The 22,156-nt window shown below is 40.0% G+C and overlaps 1 protein-coding gene across 5 annotated transcripts in view; it reads right to left on the bottom strand.

Annotated features, from left to right (window-relative positions):
• FANCD2 (FA complementation group D2) overlaps positions 1-22,156 on the bottom strand; it is a 49,658-nt gene that overhangs the window by 6,015 nt on the left and 21,487 nt on the right. For 2 of the 5 annotated variants that reach the window (XM_069561836.1, XM_069561837.1), the window contains exons 19-40: positions 20,465-20,574; positions 19,329-19,383; positions 18,166-18,285; positions 17,655-17,728; positions 17,208-17,354; positions 16,583-16,683; positions 16,165-16,280; positions 15,019-15,127; positions 13,953-14,063; positions 13,582-13,694; positions 12,436-12,579; positions 11,059-11,172; positions 9,855-9,983; positions 9,598-9,716; positions 6,404-6,514; positions 5,211-5,341; positions 4,252-4,345; positions 3,503-3,625; positions 2,593-2,686; positions 1,849-1,920; positions 1,101-1,139; positions 93-167 (exon numbers count right to left, since the gene is read on the bottom strand). In XM_069561836.1, coding sequence (XP_069417937.1) covers positions 93-167; positions 1,101-1,139; positions 1,849-1,920; positions 2,593-2,686; positions 3,503-3,625; positions 4,252-4,345; positions 5,211-5,341; positions 6,404-6,514; positions 9,598-9,716; positions 9,855-9,983; positions 11,059-11,172; positions 12,436-12,579; positions 13,582-13,694; positions 13,953-14,063; positions 15,019-15,127; positions 16,165-16,280; positions 16,583-16,683; positions 17,208-17,354; positions 17,655-17,728; positions 18,166-18,285; positions 19,329-19,383; positions 20,465-20,574 — 2,301 coding nt within the window. Of the gene's footprint in view, positions 1-92; positions 168-1,100; positions 1,140-1,848; positions 1,921-2,592; positions 2,687-3,502; positions 3,626-4,251; positions 4,346-5,210; positions 5,342-6,403; positions 6,515-9,597; positions 9,717-9,854; positions 9,984-11,058; positions 11,173-12,435; positions 12,580-13,581; positions 13,695-13,952; positions 14,064-15,018; positions 15,128-16,164; positions 16,281-16,582; positions 16,684-17,207; positions 17,355-17,654; positions 17,729-18,165; positions 18,286-19,328; positions 19,387-20,464; positions 20,575-22,156 lie in introns of those variants that run through there. The other 3 variants (XM_069561833.1, XM_069561834.1, XM_069561838.1) reach the window with 2 other exon arrangements.

Below are 22,156 nucleotides of genomic sequence, written 5' to 3' on the forward strand. Positions count from 1 at the left end.
GGCTGTCCCCATGGCTGCCTAGGAGCCACTGTGGACAGACTTTCTGAACCACTACACAGAGCATGCCTGTGCTCTCTGCTCTCAGTTCTTACCCGGTGTTTTCTAAAACTGAAGTCTAGGAGCGGCATACACTGCTTCAGAAATGCTTCCACAAAGAGACGCCCATACTGAGGAAGAGAAGAAAAGCTGGTGAGGACCTCTCGCTGAGGTCTTTTGTGGAAAATGCCCCTGCCTGAGACGGCATAGCATTTCCCAGACCAGAGGGTTTATTTTCTTTTATATGTAAAAAATAAATCAGAAAGGGTTCAAAAGGTTAATCCAGAGAATACAGCTTAATGCAAAGGCTAAACAGGCCTGTTGCGTCCTGAGTTAAGCAGCCTTACCTGCCGCACACACAGTCAATGTGCGGGGCATTGCTCAGCTTGAGAATGAGGGCACAGAGGAACTGAGGGGAGCCTCAGCTCCCAGAGGACAACTTACTCTCAAAAGGAATAAACAGGGTAGAGCTGAGGAAGCACACGACCAAATGCCCAATTCACCCATCAGGAAAGGGACTGCCCCCTCTCAACCATCCCTCACACTGGCACCAGTGGGGGCTGTGAGGAAAGAGGAAGCAGCAGCCAGGAGACAACAGTATGGGGCACCATCCACCGGAAGGAACCGCTGGGAAAGGGGAGAAGCATTCTCCCTGCTGCCTTCCTTAGCTCTTAACCCAATGTGTTTATCACCAAATCTAGGGCTAATCCAGGATATCCCCCTGGAGGATACCAGAAGGCCAGCTCCCACATCGATGAGGCCACCCACGGGCTTTAAAAAGAGGACTCACCCACTCCTCCTTCCCTCCTGTTGACTGGGAAGGAATGGCAGGGAGTGACTACTGCTCCTTAAGCCAATCATCCTAGTTCTAAGTTTTCAAACTCATAGGAAAATTGACTTCTCTGGGTTATCCAATTAATATAGGAAAACATATCCGTGGTCTCTTCTAGACTACCTATCAGCAGAGATTCTGGAGACTGGCTTGTGGGCAAGGTATTAAGCAATTCCACTCAGCTGACCCAAAGGAAGAATAAACACTAAAGAGGGCCCAGGCTATTGCTCACCTTCAAACATGCAAACAGAACAGGACGACTATCAAACACCTGGAAAGATGAAGGACAAGAAACCAGAGCTGAGATCTGCTTCTCTGAGCTCCCCAGCCTCTTCCCCACTGTGCAAAACACAGCTCTGAGTGTTGTACAGACGTCTAAAATGAACGAGGCACATCAACATGTCAACAAACCAATCACAAAGAATAAAGTAATCACTATAACTGAAGTTCAAGAAAGGGAAGAGGGGAGCATAGAGGAACAAGGAATTGATTCCAACAGGGAATGTTAAGAAGATGGCATTGCAGAGATGCCAAACCTTGATGGGAAACCTGAAGAAAGAGGCAGAAAGGAAAGAAAAACATTCTAAGCTGGGAGAACAGTCTGGGCAAAATCATGGAGTCGGGGAGAGCAGAGTGTACATGAGGGATAAAGAAGGCATCCAAGTTGGAAGATGGAGACCACGGGGAATATGCTCAGATTCATGGTGTGTTGAGAGCATGGGGGAATGACCGGGGGAAGGAGTCATTAAATAGTAAACAGTATGGCACAGACTGGAAGAAGGAAGGCAGAGAAGGGAAAGACACTGCACAGGAAGCAGGGAGGTGCTATCCAGGATGGGCAGGGCACAGGGATAAGATGGGGAAACAGGTGCCCAACAAAAGGTGGGGAGGAGCTGAGAGGGCCCATTTTGGAAGTCAGGCCCCTTGGCAGTTTCTGCAGTTAGCCAGTGAGATGGAACAGGGAGCCTCTCCATACTCACCTTTATCAGGTTGATGAGGATACTGAAGTCTCGAACAGCCATGTTCCAGTAGAGGAGCTTCTCTTCATGAATCTAGGGGCAGCCGAATATACAGGCATCTTTGAATTGCAGCCAAATACTTCTTTTACCATGTTCCCACTAATATATGGTTCTTGAACTACAGAGCTATACAGAGATTTAAACCACTTATCCTCCTAAACAGATGTGGCAACCAGTGAACCCACAAGACGGTTTGGAGGCCTGCATATATGGTATCACTGGGGTACCTTATTGAGACTTTTTAAGAAAACAACTCCTCTTCAATAACTTACAAGTAGGAAAAAGCCTCTGCAACATATCCCTGTAGTTTCTCTGATTCCCTAAGCAAGCTCTTGCTCCCAGCAGGCTAGCTCTGTTCTGGTTAGCAGGTTGCCAAGGCCTAGGACCATAGCATCTGAAACAGGCTTGTTAACCTCATGCCAGCTCACAAGTTGCAGCTGGGTACATGAGGCGGCAACCAAAGATATTTTTTCCAGACTAGGTCTGTGGAGTCCAAGGTTATCCCCAGGAAGTAGCCAGGGAAAACAGCTTAATTCTCACTTCCAACTAGAAGAAAGGACATCAAGAACTCTCTGAAAAAAGTTCTGGATCTCAATAAGTTAAAGGAAATAGCTTAGGAGAAAATTCTAGACCCAAGGAGAAGAACAACCAGAATCTTCTGAATAATCCAGAGTCTGCTTCCTGAGGTGGGACAATTTGACTCACCTGCTGTGAATCTGCTGCTGTTCCAGCCTGAAGACCTTTCACTGTCTTCTCTAGTTCAGCCATCATTACTCGGAAGAAAATGACGAACGTGGTCCTACAAGAGAAAAGTATGACACTCACACAATGATGATGCACTCATCACAAAGAAAGTCCTGGGGTGAAACCAGGGAACCCAAAGTGATTTCCCTCCCCACCTCTCGAAACATGCTTTCACTAGAGTCCACTCTAGGGGGATGTGAGAGCAGGAAGGATTTAGAAATGAGCCAAGAAGACGGCCTGTGAAACCATGGGATTAATTTCATGAAGGGAGAGTGTGGTGGCAGAGAAAGAACAGGAAAGTAGTGATCAGAAGATTAAACTTTAAGTTTCTAGTTCCAAGCAAGCTCCCTCTCTAAAGCTCATTTTCCTCATCAGTAAAAGAGGGGAAATGATATCTACCTCACAGATTCATCAGAAGGATCAAATGAAATAAGGAATGTAAGAATGCATTATAAACTATAAAGACTATATGAATATCAGATAACCATGGATACTATGAGACACAAAACGCATTAAGTGAGACACATATGGTTAGACACAATAATCACTGTATCCTTCTAAAGGTGGTTAAAATATTGGAAAAATAATTTCGCATATAAAGGGTGAATGCACTGAAAAAAGTGTGGTGATTAAATACCCAATGTCTCTAAAAACTGTAACTACTGAAGTCATTCCTCAATAACATCCTTTCATATGGGCAGGGTGAGGGCTGCTTGAAGAGCGTTCACAGCAGACATTCTATGTGTTGAACAAATGACTGCACATACCTTCTGTATCAGAGCTAGATGAAGAGTAAGGTAGTTATTTGGAACCTACATACATTAGTATGATTCTAACTTAGGGAAAGGACTAGAGGAGAGTGCTCCCTTACCGGGTCAGTGTAGGGAATGTGGAAGAAGAGGCTTCTTTAGGAGAGTTGATCAGCTCTGGAACACCAACCCCAGCAATCTCCTCTATGGCCTTCAGTACACTGTCTGTGTGCTCCAGGTAGATGCTGTATTGATAGTCACAGGAGTATGAACACATGTTACAGAATCTCTAAATCTAGATTTCTTTCTTGAGACATATCCAGGTACTAAGCTTTAAACCAACTATTAGCAATTATTTTATTAATCTATTTTTTGCTATGCCACACACTCAGTTCCCCGGCCAGGAATTGAACCCAGGGCCACAGAAGTTAAAGTGCTGAGCACTAACCAGTGGCTCACCAAGGAATTCCCAACATTTATTTTTAATAACATAAAGATTCCAATTACTTGTCAGGAGTAAAGGAAATGATGTCTCCATTAGAAATACAGTCAGACACGATAGAAGTGATGGCTGTGTCTTAGATATGGTAGGCAATAATAAATATCTGACTCATGGGTTAACAAGGCAGGATACAACAGCAGACTCCTCCACTTCCTCTATGATTTGATTTACTAAAGCATTGACAGTATAAAACAGAACTAGAGGATCTGAAAATCCATATATTCTAAATTACGTTAATTTCACACCTATTTCACTGCTTCCAAATTATCGTCAACCAAGATAAATTTCTCAGTTTTTGACCAGACAAGGGATCTGAACAGGGGCAAATGGAAGGCTATTTGGCTTGTGGACAGAAGCTGAGCCTCTTACCCAAGCAAAGCCTGGAGCTGGTCACTAGGAATGCTGCTCCTCTCTTTCTCTCCACTAGGCCATACTCGACAGAGGAACTGTTTGGCCAGGGAAGCTGTTGGTGAAACAAGACAAATTTCATTCATGGAAAATGAACTTCATTCTTGTTTTGCAGTCTTTGGGGGATGATAATTGATCAAAAACATTATTCTTTTATATTTACTATGAAGTTCCTAGGCTAACAGACAATTTTTGACCAAAAAAAAAAGCCTTCATGAGTTCCTGCTCTATTAGTCCTCCTACCAGAAATAAACCCATTTCTCTAAGATCTAACATGTCCCACCCTCTTACCCTGTCTTGACACAAACAGAACCATACAGACACACAGAGTAAAGGAATGCTGCTGGGCAGTGGGAAGTCCATCTCAGGTACTCCTTGGCAGGCCAATAAACAATAAATAGTATGGGCCTCCAAGATTCATATAAAACCCTCCCCCTTTAAGCAACAGGAATAATAAAGGTTTTGCATTTTCTTCTTGCTTTCTGTCTGTGCTGCCAATTAAGATTTATCAGTGAGATGCATTCTAAGAGCAATGTCAAAAGATAGTTAAAAAGATCAGGGATGGACCAGACTTTTCTTTACACTTAATCCTGATTTCTCCTTTCTGTCCCATTTTATTAGCTTAATGGCTTATGTTTTTCTGTCAAATGTCTCAGATACTTAAACAACAACAAAAAAAAGGATATGAATAAACAAAAGTTAAACAGCAAATCCAGCCAAGTAAAAAGTAAACTAACCACACTCAGTTTAAGCCATGTCAGCAGAGCTCAGACATAGCTCCTACTGGGACTATGTCCTTCTTGGTATAGCAAGAAGGCATATCCACAGTGAGGGAGAGATTTGCTTGTAAAATTTACAAGGTTCTAGGAAGCTCCAAGTTTACTAGTCTATTCATGAAGGAAAAAAAGAGGATCCATCACCAATTTGTCTTTTATTCTCAGTAGAAGCTGTAGATTTCTCCAAAATGACCATCAAAAGTCGAATGAGATAAAGAGCACAGTGGAAACTGGGAATGCTGGCATGGAAATTTTGCAAATAATGGAAGCTCTGTCTGTAAAGAGACAATAAAAAAATAAAAAACCCACCATCACAAGTATTACAGATGTGTCTAAATCCATGAGTTATACAAGTCCACTGAAATGCCTGATGGTCTAAGCAGAATCTTCCTCATTTGCAGGTGCTTTAGTAGAACCTTCTTTCAAGATCTTATAGAGAAATGTAACTTTGTATGGAGAAAGCCAGGGTGTAGAGGCCTGACCCAGTGTATGGGATGCCAGCATTGAAGAGGATCATATATGCCAAGATAGCCAAGTGCTAGCCTAGGCCATGCTGACGTGTGCAACCCCAGGTAAATTATTTGCTCTTTAAGGCAAGAGGCAACACACTGGGTATAATGTTTAAATTATGGGTTCATAGGGACAAGGTAAAAGGAAATGATAAAGCAGAGCTTCTGATACATGTATCATATGTAGTTAGCTTTTCATGTTCTAAAGTAATGGCAGATGAAGAAACACAATTAATCTAAAATTTAAAATAAAATCAGAGTCAACTACTGACTGACTGGTGGGAAGTAAGTCAAACAAATTTAAAAGAACTGTATTGAAAATGAAATAAGGTTCTAAAGGCAGACTGCAGACTCAGTGATGGCCTAGGCTCTCAGAGGAGGTAGGGGAAAGACCAAACTGCTCTGGGTGAAGCTGGAGTAGAGGCTGAACCCATGCTCCTTAGAGCTCCTTCTCATCTCTTGTGCTCTCAGTCTAGGCTCCTCTTCTTTCAAGACGAGGGAAGTGATAACTGACTGCTACCTAATTATCCAACCCAATTGGGAGACAGAGTAGGTACCTGGATAATCAAGAGATGACTACAGCTGGCTAGCACTTTCATCATTGTTACCTGAAAGTGCAAACTTTACAGGATGAAGGATACATGAGGATTTAGTTTGATTTATTCAACAGTTTCTAAAGCTTAAGGATATATCTGAATACACAGATGAGAAAGCTCACATAAATGAGGAAAAGGCATTGAAAACACCAAGTTATCTCCAAGAAATCTTGCCTGTTTTATTCCTAGGAATTTCTTTAGATAACTTTCAGGGACATACGGTCCAACCCACCTGAGCAGCTCCTCCATGGATTGGTCATGCTCTCCTGGCTTCAGTCGGCTAGTAAGGATCCCAAGGGCTGAGTACAGTAAATTATTATTTTGAACTTGACAGAATCCACTCCTAAAGGAAAGTCAAGGAAAGGTAGCTGAGCTCAGTTTCAGGAAGATTATGTGGACAGCATTTAAGGATCCTGGCCACTATTCTGTACCATCATTAAATCAACAGAAGAAAAAGAACTAAAGTACTGAAGGTACTCAAGCGCTAAATCTAGTCACAGCTCTGAATACCAGACTAGAAGCTGAAGGGCACCCAAAACAGTCTTTTCTTAAGGATCTGTAACAGTCCTCCTCCTAGGTTTATTTCCAAGGGAAAAAAACCTCTCCTTTATTGTATTCATTTTAGAGTTAACTGTCAATCTTCTCAAAACAAACAACAAAAAAACTTTAATAATTTTGTGAAACTGCTTAAATCAATGTCTAATCCATACCAGATTAAGTCAAATCTTGACAGCTCTGTCTTCTGATTATCTTTCCTACTATCTCTTCCTTTCCAAGCCAAGACCATCACTCTAGGCCAGGCCCTTATCATCATCCCATGCATGGATCCCGTCAACATCTTTTCACTGGTCTTTTTGGCTGCCTTTCCAATTCTTAGGCCAAAAGGATTTTTCTAAAACACTGCTTTTACTATACCATGGATGTGATCATAAAACTTCAAAATTACTTCCCTGGACAACATTCAAATTCTTTCGCCTGACCTTCAAAGCCCAGCACAACCTGACCCCCTAGAACTTTCACTCCTCTAGAAACATTTCCGCATCACCAGTGGTAGTCTCTCTTCCTTTCCACAAATTAATTCTGAGGGCCTATAATGTTTTTTGTTTTTGTTTTTTCCTGAATAGCTTTTTTAAAGTGTAATGGACATACACTAAATTGCATGCATTTAAAATGGTGAATTTGATTCATGACTTATATACAAATCCAAGAAACCATCACCCCAATGAAAACAATAAACATATCTATTCCTCTTAATAGATTCCTTATATTCTTTCGTAATCCAGCCCTCCTTCCATCCTCCCACCCAATGAGAGGCAAGCATTGAACTGTTTTCTGTCACTACAAGATTATATACTTTTTCTAAAACTTAATATAACTAGAACCAAGTACTACATACTCTTACAGTCTTGGTTTTTATTCAGTATAATTCTTTTTTCATCCATGTTGTTGCATTTAGTATTCTACCACAGAGAGACACTACAATTTGTTATCCATTCACCATTTTATGACTTTTTAATTGTTTCCAATTTGAGGATATTACAAATGAAGTTCCAATAAATATTCATATACAAGACTCTGTGCAGACATATGCTTTCATTTCTCTTGGATAAATTACTACTTTTACTAGCAGTAAAATGGTTGGGTGGTATGGTGGGTGTATATCTAACTTTCTGATGAACTGCCAAACGGTTTTCAAAAGTGAGTATACCGTTTTACAGTCACAACAGCAGCATGTGAGAGCTCCAATTACTCTATGTCCTCACCAGCACTTGGCAAGATAAGTCTTTTTTACTGCATTTGTGCTATAATATTAATTTGTATTTTCTTAATAACTAACACTGCTGCACATCTTTGCATATGTTTACTTGCCACCCACATATCTCCTTGATTAAGCATCTGTTCAAATCCTTTGTCTGGCAGTGTTTTTAAATACTGAGAATACGATAATGGCTGGTCTAGGGCTTCATAGAGCTCACAGTCCAGCAGGAAAGACAGATGAACAAATAATTATAATAAAATGTGAGAAGTTTTATCCTAAGAGTATTAGAAAAGAAGTGGGGATAAGAGAGGCAGAAAGATTTACCCAGTCTAGGGGTCAGGGAAGATGGTCCTGAGGAACTGAAGTTTAAATCCAGATCTCAAGGATGAGTTAAAAAAGACTGGAGGGTCAAGGAAGGGGAAGATCCTGGCAGAAGGATGAGTATGTGCAGCCTTCCAGGTAAATGCTATACAGGGTGCTGAAATTATTTCAGTATAACTGGAGGGCAGAGTGCACCACAGTGAGTAGAATAGCAAGAGTCAGATAATAAAACTCCTTAGAAGCTAAGTAGAAGAGACTGAATTCAAGAGAACTCTAACGGCAATCAAAACAAAGGTGGGCTAGGATACAATCAGATTTATGTTGGGAAGATTACTTTAATTGTTGTGTGAAGGGACCAAAAGAGGAAAAGTGGAGGCAGAGAGTGACCAACTGTAAAGCTGTTCTAGGTCTGGTGAGCGATAACAGGAGTCTGGAAGTAGTGGAGAAAGAGAGGACAGGTGGCCATCGAGATGCAATCTATAAGATAAATGCAACAGGATTTTGTGATCAGATGGGGAACAGAGAAAGGGTAGAGAGAAGGAAAGGGACAAAGAACAACTCCTAGCTTCTAGCTCAGGCAACTGGTAGTGCCATCTGTCTCGCCAGGGAAAGCTGAAGGAGTGGTGGGGAGGATGAAACACGCTTTGGATGTGATGAATCTGAGCTGTCAATGGCACAGCTATAAGGAGGAGCTGAGTAGGCAGTTGGGAGTTAAATGCCTGTAGCTCAGAAATTAAATTTTAGCCCGAATTTAACCTTATCTGAGACAGCCCAGGAAACCTGTATGAGAACAGAGAGGCCAAGACTCAGCCCTGAGGAACAGAAGCATGTAAGGGACACACCTCCCTCATTTCTACTCTTGTCCATGCCGTGCCTTACAGTTTCTTCCTTTACCTCCCAAAGCCATCTACCCTCCAAGGGCCCCATCAAGTCCCACAATTTCATGAAGGCATCCCTACACACCCTGGCTTACACTGCCTGCAGCTCTTTACCACACAATCTGGAATTTATCTGCAACTTGTTGAGTAACAACTTCTTACAACACTCACCCTGGTGCTACTAGGGAAAGGGTGCCACAGCGAACTAGCCAAGAATCAGATGGCCAGATTTGTTACAGATTAGAAAAGAGCAAGTCATCTGATTTTCAAATGAGTTAATAATAGATAAAGTGTGCCAAACCAAATTAAATGATGCAGACAAAAACACTCCAGAAAGAGTAAGTGTCATATTGACATAACCTTTTGGAGTCCTTTCTTCTTTTCTACACCTCAGTGCCTTGGTGTCTGTCAGGCAGAAGCAAGGACATTCTTGATCATCTCTACCTGCTGTACTTGCCACATACTCACCAAGCAAAAAGCCCATGAAAAATCTGCAGGAGCCTCAGGTAGCAGGACGACATTATGTGGCACTCTTGACCTTTAATTCCGGGTCCATCAACTACACCATGATTCTCAGCAGTTAAGCACTACAAGGGAAAAGTGTTTTTAAGACTGTTGCTTTAGCAATTGCTCTCATTATCCTTTAAGATTTTTCAGGCAAAAATGAAATCTCTTGTTCATTTAGCAATTTCTAAATCTCTACAATGATAAGATAGGATTCTGACCTGAAAATAGTTGTGAATGTTCTCCAGATGGTTACACATGGGGTTCAGCAGTTGAACAACCCTAAACGCGATTTCTGAGGCAGATCTCTGGTGGAGATGTGAGAATCCAATATTCCGGTTTCCTTTGCTCTATAATAAATGCAGAGTTACTAGGGAAGAAACTGTTGGATAACTTCTTTGAAACTAAGAGTCTGTTATGGGGTTTAATCAAACCTTGTGCCAGAAGGTAGAGCGAAAAGAAGAAACTAGGGATATATTTTGACAGGAAACTCAACTCAGTCTTCAAATAACCAAGAGATTGGCTTTTACAGAGTACACAGTGTTTGAGAGGGGACTTCTCTGGTAGCTCAGCTGGTAAAGAATCTGCCTGCAATGCAGAGACCCAGGTTCAATTTCTGGATTGAGAAGATCCCCTGGAAAGGGATAGGCTACCCTCTCCAGTATTGTTGGGCTTCCCTGATGGCTCAGATGGTAAATAATCCACCTGCAATGAGGGAGACCTGGGTTCAATCTCTGGGTTGGGAAGATCCCCTGGAGGAGGGCATGGCAACCCACTCCAGTATTCTTGCCTGAAGAATCCCCATGGACAGAGAAACCTGGCCGGCTACAGGCCATAAGGTCTCAAAGTCAGACACAATTGAGCAATTAAGCACAGCACAGTGTTTGAGACATACAAACCCCAAATTACTAATGAGATAAAGCTCACACAAAAATAGAAATCATTTAGTCTAATAAGAATGTAGACCAAATATTAAATTCAAGAAGAATCAAGTAACTGGATATTTTAAACATTCACACCTAAAACTCTCACATTTTGCTGTTCCTATCATCCATTTGCTTCCCCAGATGCTACATGCATTTGTCCATTAGATACACACTTGAGCTTGTGAACTGTTCTAGACTGCCAACTACCATGCTGAGCCTTGGACAAAGGCTGTTTGGGAAGGTATTAAAACCAAAACCCAAGCAAAGAAGAGGATTCAGGAATTCTCAGGACGTTTGGAAATATATCTTCTGTTCTGGGTGGCTTTTTGCTTTCTCGGTCTTAGAGTTCCTTTCTGAAGCAAGGTGACTGTAGGCTGGCAACCGGGCTACGACCACACCACCCAAAAACAGTGTCAGAGAAACTGACAGCTCATTCACTACTCAGACCTCTCTGTTTCCAAATCCATAGGACAGGCCCAGTGCTCCTGTCTGTATTAACCTTGAGGAAGGGGACTCTCCTGGCCACAGGTGTTAGCATGTTGTCCAGCTTCTGGGCGAGATCTTCCAGCAAGAAAAGCAGTTCAGGGGGCTGAAGTTGCACAACTTCTGCAGCCTGTTACAAGGAAGAATGAAAGACTAATTCCCAGCATGCTCTAGCGATCTTCTGGGGATACAGTTTAATGTTTTTACTGTCTACAATGTGTAAAGAATCTGATCATTACCAAAAGAAAGGGGGGAAATTTCCCCCACCTCACATATCAACAAGTCAAAGTCATGCATTTCCTAAGTAAAACAAAATTTAAAATTATTAATAGGAATGAGGCAGTATAGTTTTAAATGACACACCTTTTCTCTAGAAACAAATGCCTCTGGTATATCCTTCCAGCTATGGACCAGTAATGCCTTTCCTAAATACCTTGGGATTAAAAAAAAATGACTAATTCAAGGAAATTTTGCTTTTCTCTGTTCATTAAATGATTATTTTGCATTTTCTCTCCCTGAAATGTTTCACTACTATTAAGATAAGACTGGCAGAATCATTATAAGCACATTGCACTACCAGAAATAGAATGGGTCCAATGCAGTCTCACTTCAAATTTTTCACTTAACTGTACATTTATGGAGAATCTCCAAGTACAGGCTGATATAGAAATATTGAAAAAATAAATATTCTTATAAAAATACATATTCTTGTAAAAATCTATGGCAAAATCCACACCATTTCTTATAAAAAAAAAAATTTTAACCTGGAAAACCTCTACCTTCTGGTGAAACCCCATATCAGAAAGTACCTTCTCTGTGTAAATGTCCTCCACTTTCAAGTTCATTATAAATACCATTCTCTCCTCAGTTTCACTGGTACCTGGTTCAGATCATCCACATAGCATGTACTACTGGTTGTCTACTTCCTTTATTAGATTATGAGCTATTTGAAGGCGAGCATCGAGCTGTATCTACTACTGAATTGCCAATGTCTAGGTGAGCGGCAAATACAAAAAACTGACTCAACAAGTATCTCATGGACACTGAACAAATATCATAAAAAAGTGAAAAGAACACTGAGTAACTATAAACCAAAATAGTGCTGCTTTATAAAAGTAATCCAAACAGCTGGTTATTAGTAACCTAAAGTAAGGATCACACCATTAGCATGATCTTCTGTAATGTCTAATGTACTATAAAAAAAAAAAAACACTTAGATTTATAAACATCAAGATGATGAGGATAATTATTCATCTGCACTTTCACATATAAAGGCTTTGGAAGCCAGAGTCCAACTTCTCCTAGTGTCATGGTGTTTTCTGTGAAACAGGAAGAGAGCTGAGGAACTTCCTAAGAAGAGATTAAGTTCTGGGATCTCAGTTCTGTCACTTACTTCGGTGTGCATTTCAGTATCTAAGATGAACTTGGTCACAAGCCCACAACGCAGAATAGAGAAGACCTCAATGTCCAGCTCGCGGAAAAAAGCGTGGTAATTCTGTAATGACACTGATGTCTTTTCTTCTTTCCCTTTGAATTCCTAAGAAGTACGAGTAACCAACAGAACAAGGCTTCTATATTAATCTAATTTTAAATGAAGGTTTCAAAGTGCAATTAAGCATTTACTTTATACAAAAAGTTACACTTCATTACATTCTTTTACCAACTTTCTTTTTCCAACGTCTCAAAATATTCCTGAGACAGAGTACCCAATGTAACACTGGGATATAGGATGCATATCTAGACTCTTGGTTGGTTTCCACTTAGGGATGAACTATTAGGCAAATCAAGGCACTATGGTGTGGATCAGAAAACTGTGAACTTAAGGACCAAAAATGTGGCTTCAAACCCTTGCTGAAGCACTTATTAACTGTATAACTTTGAACAAGTCACCTAGTCTCTCTGGGTCTTAAGTTTTCTCATCTATTATATATAGGTATCAATACTAAACTTGATTTTGAGAGATTAGAGGAGTTATACATAACAAATACTCACTAAACAACAGCTAAAGAACAGAAATAACTGGGATCCATGTGGTTTAAGCAATTTCACAAACCAACTCTGTGAGTGGTACAATTATAGGAAATTGTTAAGTATCTGTATTAGGAAACTCTACTAAGCATTTCATGTTATCTCAACTGACTGAGAAGGGAATAATCTGGGATCAGATGAGGAAAAAAGGCTAAAAGAAGTATATTTAGAATACATCCAAAGACAGAATTTGATAGTTGCTATAATTCAAAGTACTCCTGGGGTGCAAAGACAGAATTTGATAGTTGCTATAATTCAAAGTACTCCTGGGGTGCAAAAAAGGGAGTAATATGATCAAGAAAATAATGAGAAGAACCAGTGTGTGGTAGTGATAAATATTTCGAGTCTAAACCAACCTCTGTTACTCACAGGGTCACTCCAAGGCCTATCAGAGTTTTTTCACCTCTCCTTTCCATAACTTTTCTCTCTGTGAAATGCATAGGATAATGCTAGCCCTTGCTAATTTCACTGGGTTGTTACACACCTTCATGGAGACTCATCATTCCAATACCTTTTCCTGTTGGCTCCTCTCAGCTAGTGTAGGGTCACATTCTGAACTATCCTCCTTTGAAAGCACATCAGGGGAGGATGTCTTGCCGCCATCTGCTTTTCGTTTCTTTCCTCCTTATGTTTCAAAAGGAGAAAAGTAACTGAAATAATCAATAATCTTGTTTGCGAAACATCACTGCCTTCAAGAAAAAGACTACCTAGAGATGAAGAACGTTAATTTTATAACCCTAAGTTACAATTCATTGATAACCATGCTAAAGAAAGAGTTCAGTTATATAATCTCTCCCATTACTGATCCTTTGATGCATATAACCTCTAAGTCAATTCAACACAACACATAGGAGGACACGGAATAAGAGGAAAAGAAAATACCTGTCTTTCCTTGCATTCTGATTTTTGCTGAAACGGCCGTACTGGTATGAGGTGTTACTTCTAAAGTTTCCAAGTCAAAGTTTGCAAGGGGAGGAACATAGTCTGGGGTGACTGAAACAGAGAGCAGGAAGCTCAATGTATACCAACCATACACCACTGTTAAATTTGAATGATAATCACCCAAGTAGCTAAAACCTATTTTCCAGAACTACCAAACATGGCTGACTATCTATCAGATGCTTGCAGGTCATGTGACACTAACCATTTTGGCACAGTAAAATGGCCAAAGATAACTTATAGAAATACTGCATTGATTGATTATGGTCAACTATGGACGGAGGAACCTGGTAGGCTACAGTCCATGGGGTCGCTAAGAGTCGGACACGACTGAGCGACTTCACTTTCACTTTTCACTTTCATCCATTGGAGAAGGAAATGGCAACCCGCTCCAGTGTTCTTGCCTGGAGAATCCCAGGGACAGGGGAACCTGGTGGGCTGCCGTCTCTGCGGTCACTACTAAAGCAACTTAGCGGCAACATAAAATCATTCTAAATAAAGATATAAAGTATCCAAACAGCTAAGAACTAAAAATAAACGTACATTTAAAATCTAAAGATAGTAGCAATATTTGGTCACAGAGTAGTTTGTTTTACACACAGTTATTTAGATGAGAGCCTGAGGGAGGCTCTGTTTTCCCCAGAAAAATCAAGCTAGAACTGTAAAACAAGTTTTCTTAATGGTCAAAGGGTATCAAGAGGCCTCTCAGCTTTACTCCTGATGATGTTCAGGAAGGTAAAGGGCACTGAAAGTTTGACATCTGAAGAAGCAAAGTAATTTACAAAAGCCCAACCAGTGTTTTATATCTTGTCTTTTCTCAAACACCAAGGACTCCTGGAGAAAACAATGGGAGGAAAATGGCTGTATTCATTTTTTAAAATTTCTGTTGAGCAAACATTTTCATGTCCCACATGAATTAGGGGCAGCTATCATTGAGTCTGGCTTAAAGGCTGTCCTCTATCTCCTCACTATTGCCCAGCAGGGTTCCCAGCCAGGACCCTTCCCTCACCCGCCAAGTGCTTTTCCAGTAGTTGCTGCAGTTCTACAATGTGCTTTAACCGGGTGAGCACCTTCCCCTTCATCTCGGGCAACTTTTGCCGACAGAAGGCATTTACAACCTGTAGGAGTACAAATCATATCTGTGAACTGTTCAGATTTTAACCTCATTTGCATTATTCAGCAAGGGCTAAAAGTGCCATTCAGTGAAAGGATCTGTGAGCCTAGTGAGCAATGTCAAAGTCTTCTCAGCAAGGTGCTTTGGAGAAAAAAAGCCCTGGGCCAATATAGGAGGATCTAAATTTTAATACCAGTTTTACTTATTCCTAGTTAAGTAACAAGGCAGAACTTGTTACTTAACAGAAGTTAAGTAACTTTCTGCAGCTAGAGAGTACAACCTTTGGTGAAACAAGTCCAAGGTCTGTTACTTACTAGCTGTGTGACCTTGGCCAAATCTTGAACCTTTCTGTGCTTCTATCTCTTTATAAAATGGGAATGCAGTTGTGTGGATTAAGTGTGAATAAAGAAACTAGCCCAGCATTTGGCACATGTGTTTGATAAATTTTAATGACTTTGAACTCTCTGTAACTGCAATTTCATATGAATAAGACAAGGATAGTAATACCTACCCTGCCTGTACCATAATACAGTTGTCAGGATAAGAAGAGATCATTCAAGTGAATAAATATTCTTAGAAACAATATGCATGAGAAAGGAAATGTGATATAGATATAAGATGTTATTGTCATTTTCAATATATTTCATTATTATTGTGCATTTCATTAAGTACAAATATATTCTAAAGGATGGTGAAAACTATCTTCATTTGATCTCACTAAATCGAAATACTAAGTGCATACCTGTAAGGAGGAACAGTATTTTCACAGTGGAGAAGGTGAAGTTATTCCATGCAGGAAGCAGAATAGTGTGAAAAGGCTTGGAGGCAGTAAAGCATGGGCAACATTAAGTGAATTCTAAGCATTTTGATTTGGCTACATCAAGAGGTGCATGTGATTAGGGAAGGGTGGGACACAATCGCTGAAGAGACACACAGGAGTTAGAGGTTGGTGGACAAGGAGTCTCATGGGAACCAAGAAAATAGTTTCCTTTCTAGAGAAATTACAGACAGTAGGTGAAACGTCCCAATAACTCTGCTCACCTCTCGGAACCAGTTAAGAGTAAGAAATATGAGTGAACACAGGAACGAACGCTCTTTAACAGACATGGACTGGAGTCTCTCTCCAGGCTCCAGGTCAGTGAGGAATAAAGGACAATCTGAAAGAGAAGAACAAACATTTCTAATCTCTTTTAGTTGAAGTCAACAGAATCTGGATGCTGCCCCCAGAGCTAGGTCTCCTTCTACTAATTTCCCCCTTTAATGGGTATTTGAAGGTCAAGTTTCAGTTAGTCTCAAAAATACCCTCATACCATGCAGCATCAACAAATATAATTTAAAAGTCTCTGTGATGTTAGAAGATTCCCTCCCCTCCCCCTACAAGTACCAATGTACCACACTTCCCTAAATTTACCAAAAAAAGGTTACAAAGAAGAAACAATCTGATAACTTCATTCTATACCTAATAAACCATCAATCTCCTCCAAGCTTCCATTATGTTGTCTGTCCACACAAAGTCTCAGTAACCGGAAATAGGGAGCCAGGCATAACGGAGAAACCAATCTGGGAAGGAAAATCCATTTCTAGATCACAGTTTATAAACATATTAGTCTATATTTATAAGAGCCCGATCTTGTAATTAGCAAGTTTTGCCCAAAATAAATGTCTACTTTTAAAAACATGACAAAGAACATAGTGGATGCTCAGCAAATAAATAATGAACTGAATGGGAACAAGACACAGGTAAGAGTGAAATGTCCACGCACTAAGATAAAGTACAGGTAACACAGAAGGAAGGCACATGACTGGCAAAGGTAGACAAACACATTCCCAGGTGGGGAAAAGGAACAGAAACAAAAGCAGCCTCGCAAAGTATCTGTTGGCTGTCATGAGCCACTGCAAATCCCAATCCCAGGATCTGGGCGAAAACAAGGAGTCTGATCCATTCTTGGTAATGCATCCAAATACCACCTGTCTTGGGAGAAATCCTTTTCAATCAACTTGCCAACAGATTACAAGAACTGTGGCACTCCTTGTCAACATTCAACATATCAACAGCGGTTTTAGAGAAGAAAAAGTATACTGACTTTTGGTCTGATTCCTGCGAAGTCAGTGTACTCCCATCTTTCACAAAGTTCTGAGAGAACAACAGTGGCAGGAGGTTGATGACAATCCCATCACAACTATCGTAGTCTTCTAGTCCGTAGAGTGCTTTCACAGGAAATGGATAATCACTGTGAAGAGAACCCAGAATCTGAGGTCCCAGCATCAGGGTATGGCAACTCTATGGGAAAAACCACTAGAACAAACCAATCTTCTCTATTATGAGGAGAAGTGAGAAAGAACAAGTGGGGAATCTTCTAGCAATCCTGGAGCTGGAACTGCTGGGGTGTTGGGGTTGGGAGGAGGGAAGTTAGAAGAGTAGGATAGACTTGGACGAAGTCAAAGACATTCTGAGATTGGTACCAGCTACCAACATAACTAACAAAATTTCTTTACCAATATAACCATGTCAGTGGGTAAACAGCACTTACCCTTCTGGAACAACACAGGCATCCACCACAAACGCATCTTGGAAATCATTAAAGATGGTCTGCCCAAGCCATTCCTTCAGGAAGCAAACAAACAAAAAGGTCTGTGTAGCCCAGGGTGTACATCCTATAAAGCCCTAAATAAACTATTAACCTTTCTGAAGCCTGTTTCCTCACTTCTGAAAAGAAAATAACAGTAATACATACTGCATTATTCTGATGAGGAATAGACATAATACATGAAAAATGCTTAATACAGTGCCTGGCACAGAATAGATGGTAGCTTTTAACAATATCATTAACCAAATGATCATGATTCTCACTCTTAGTATGTGAAGGAGGCCTCAGAAGAGAGGCCTGGGGCAGAGTGAGTCAGAACAGCATTCCCAATTAGAATATGGGAGAGCTCACAGGCAGATCTATTTTTGCAATACAACAGAGAGAATGATTTGAAGAATGTATAGTAAAGCAGCCCTTGAGCTTCACTGTTTTAAGAAAAGATACTTGGCCTCACCAGGGCTTCTGGAGCTAGCCTCCTTCCATGGATCAGGTTGGCAAATTCATCATAATAAAGTCCAGAGGCCTGAGGAGATTGCTCACTGCAGGAATGAACCAACTGTAGCAAGGAGATCACCTGAAACAGTCGAAGAGAAAGAATGGTCCAGTCCTTGAGTTGCTGATGCTTCCTAGTTAAAAACTATTCACCCCATTCAACAACAAGTTTTCCCTTTTCCAACTGCATCGGCAAAGCTCTCATCACCACCTCTCACTTGAGGTTTCTCCTAAGCCTCCTGACCAATCCTTTCTTTTCAATCTTACCTCTTTTCCAATCCAGACACATGAACCAGATTAACTTTTCTAAAGCAAAGCTTGGATTATACCATTTCTATGCTAAAACCTTTAAGGACTACCTCTGTGTAAAAATTAAATCAAAATGTCTTGATTCACATTCAGAGCACTCTGTTTTGTATCTCCAAACTAGCTGTATCTCCAGCTCTCCAATTATACACTTACTTGTCCCTACGCTCTAGTCAACCTGTTACTCTTCAAACATGGCCCACCTATTTTGCTAAGAATTTAAAATTAATTAGGAGATCAGATATAGAATTAAAATACAACCTAAGCCAAAGGATTTTAAAGGCCAAAAGAGTAGTATAAATTACAAAAGCTATGAGTTCAGGAAAACATATTTTGAAAAAAGAAGCACTCTTTGGTAAGGTAACAGTTGTTATTCAGTTGCTTAGTCATGTCCAGCTCTTTGCAACCCCATGGACCATAGCATGCCAGGCTTCCCTGTCCTTTACCATTTCCTAGAGCTTGCTCAAACCCATGTCCATCGAGTTGGTGATGCCATCCAACCATCTTGTCCTCTGTTGTCCTCTTCTCCTGCCTTCAATTTTTCTCAGCATCAAGGTCTTTCCCAATGAGTCAGCTCTTTGCATAACGTGGCCAAAGTACCGAAGCTTTACCTTCAACATCAGTCCTTTCAATAAATATTCAGGACTGACTTCCTTAGGATTAACTGGTGTGCTCTCCTTGTAGTCCAGGGGAATCTCAAGAGCCTTCTCCAGCACCACAGTTTGGAAGCATCAATTCTTTTTGGCACTCAGCCAACAGTGACCAGAAGCAATTTCTCAGTTACTCATAGACATATCCAACCCCAAGATAAGAACTCACCTGGGTGCACTGTTCACTGCTCAGCTCTCCACTCCCTGGGGTCAAATTAGAAGATCTACTTCCAAAAAACAAGTTATTTTAGATTCACATCTGTAATATTTTATAACAACCAGCAATAAATTTTTAAAAATTGCCTTCCCTAAGATTAGGACGGAGAATGAAAGCACAGTCAAGTAGTTATTAAGGCCTTACAAGAGGTGGACTAGAGCAAATGATGGCTACCTTAGATTTTTTTAAAGTGGACATTAACTAAACTAGTAAAAATCATAAGAGCAAGCACTTGGTATTGTTCTATTTAATGCTCACACAACTCTATGAAGTAAATACTATAAATATCTTTACTTCACACATTTGAACAGAAACAGAACAGTAAAGTGACTTATCCCAGATCATTCAGCTAAGAACAATGGAGCCAGTATTTGACCCCAGGCAAGCAGAATGGCTCCAGAGAATGAACTTTTAACCAGTATACTGTGCAGCCTCTACAGATAACTAATGCGAACTCTAAGGATGTTTCTTGAGCTCCGAGGAATTCATGACAAATCATTTCGAAGAAGCATGAACCAAATTTCATGACTTCACAACAGTAACAACTTATCAAGCCCCAAGCTTCTATTAGACGTTACAACTGTGGAATCAAGGAACTAGTACTAGGAGGGAAAATCCACAAGAAGACTTTATTTATATCACAATTAAAATAAATACTTTTTTTTAAAAAAGAAGACTTTATTTATTTCAGATGAGGTGTTCCAGACAAGAGTAACACAGTAATGGAGAAACCTATACTGTCTAATGCTTAAGATTGGAGCAGATGCAGAAAAAACGCATCCCAGGAGGATCAGGGTTCCTTTCTTGTGGAAACATTTTCTAAAACTTAATTTCTTAGCAATCCCTAGTTTTAAACAATGAGAATGTAATGGCTATAATCACAATTCTGCAAAAATTATAGGTAACATATACAGTCAAGATTAAAAAGAACATGGAAAAGTAACAACAAACATTTGCTAACTTCTCTTATTATGGTTTTAATTCTCCTGTTATAATGATGTCTAAACAATATAACACTTTATTTTGTAAGACAGCAACTCGATTAACTGACCATGAGCCACAGAAATCATCAGAATTTCCACACATACCTATCTGCTGCCATGATGCCAGCCATGGTGACAGCACCAATAATACCAATAAGCTTGTACTTGAATACGGTGCTAGAGAGCTGTTTTCGTATCACCAGGTGCATGTCATCCTGCAAGGAAATAATGGTGAAGATGTTGGAATGGTACAGCAAGAGAGTCAAATATTAGAACCAAACAACCTAAACAGCAAGGTTTCTATCATTTATTAACTGTGTGGTCTTTGATGAGTCACTCAATTTTTTTGAGTCTCAATTTTTTTCATCTATAGAATGGGAAAGGTTTTGCAAGGATCAGAGACCAAATTACAAAAAATTCCAAGAACAGCATCTGTCATATGGTAGACATTCAATAATAATAGCTATTACTGTTACTGCTGGGATAGTTGCTTGATATGGATAATGTAAATTATCCTGTCGTTGGCCACTCAGGCAGTGGTAATCAAACAGAAAAAAAAGTGCTTAGGAATAAATTTAACAAAGGAGGCAAAAGACTTGCACACTGAAAAACCTGCAAAACATTACTGAAATAAATTAAAGACCTAAATAAAAAGAAAGGTATTCCATGTTCATGGAACTAAAGACAGAACACTGTTGAGATGATGATATGCTCATTCAATGTAATCATTTTAAAAATTCTAACAGTATTTTAAAATTCTAATAGTATTTTTAAAATATTTCTTTTTTTAGGCTGCACTGGGTCTTAGTTGTGGCTTGTGGAATCTTCACTGCAGCATTAGGGCTTCTTAGTTGCAGCATGTGCTATTTGGTTCCTCAGCCAGGGATCTAACCTGGGCCCCCTGCGTTGGGAGCTCAGAGTCCTACTCAGTGGTCCACCAGGCAAGTATCTCTAACAGCAATTTTTACAAAAATAGGAAAACCCACACTAAAATTCATACGGAATTTCAAGGGACCCCAAACAGCCAAAATAATTTTGAAAAAGAACAAGTTTGGAGGGCCCACACTTTTCAATTTCAAAATTACAAAGCTATGGTAATCAAAACGTGCTACCAGCATAAGCACATTCAGACCAACAGATAGAATAGATCCTAGAAATAAACCCTCACACATATGGTCAACTGATTTTCCACAAAGGTGCCAAGTCCACTCAATAGAAAAAGACAAACTATTCAACAAAAGGTGCTAGAGAAAACTGGATACCCACACACACAAAAATGAAGTAGAGCCCTTACCTTATACCATATATAAAAATTAACTCAAAGTGAATCAATGATTTAAATTTAAGAGCTAAAACTATAAAATTCTGACAAGAAAACTTGGGGAAAATTTTTCATGACTTCAAATTTTGCGATTTTTTTAAAAAAAATAAGCATGACACCAAAAGCACCAGCAACAAAAGAAAAAAAGACTGAGTGGACTCCATCAAAACTGCACCAGAGGACACTATCGAGACTGGAAAGACAATCACAGAAACGGAGAAAACATTTGCAAATCATTTATCTGATAAGGGACTAATATCCAGAATATATAAAGAATTCCTACATGTCAACAACAAAAAACAACCCATTTAAAAAGTGAGCAAAAGGACTTGAATAGACTTTTTCTAAACCAGATATACAAGAACCAATAAGCATACAGTAAGACGTTCAACATCATTAGTCATCTGGAAAATAGAAATCCAAACCACAATGAGATACCACTTTACACACACACTTATCAAATAAGTGTTGATAAG

The sequence above is a fragment of the Ovis canadensis genome, chromosome 19, assembly GCF_042477335.2.
Source record: "Ovis canadensis isolate MfBH-ARS-UI-01 breed Bighorn chromosome 19, ARS-UI_OviCan_v2, whole genome shotgun sequence".
Lineage (NCBI taxonomy): Eukaryota > Metazoa > Chordata > Mammalia > Artiodactyla > Bovidae > Ovis > Ovis canadensis.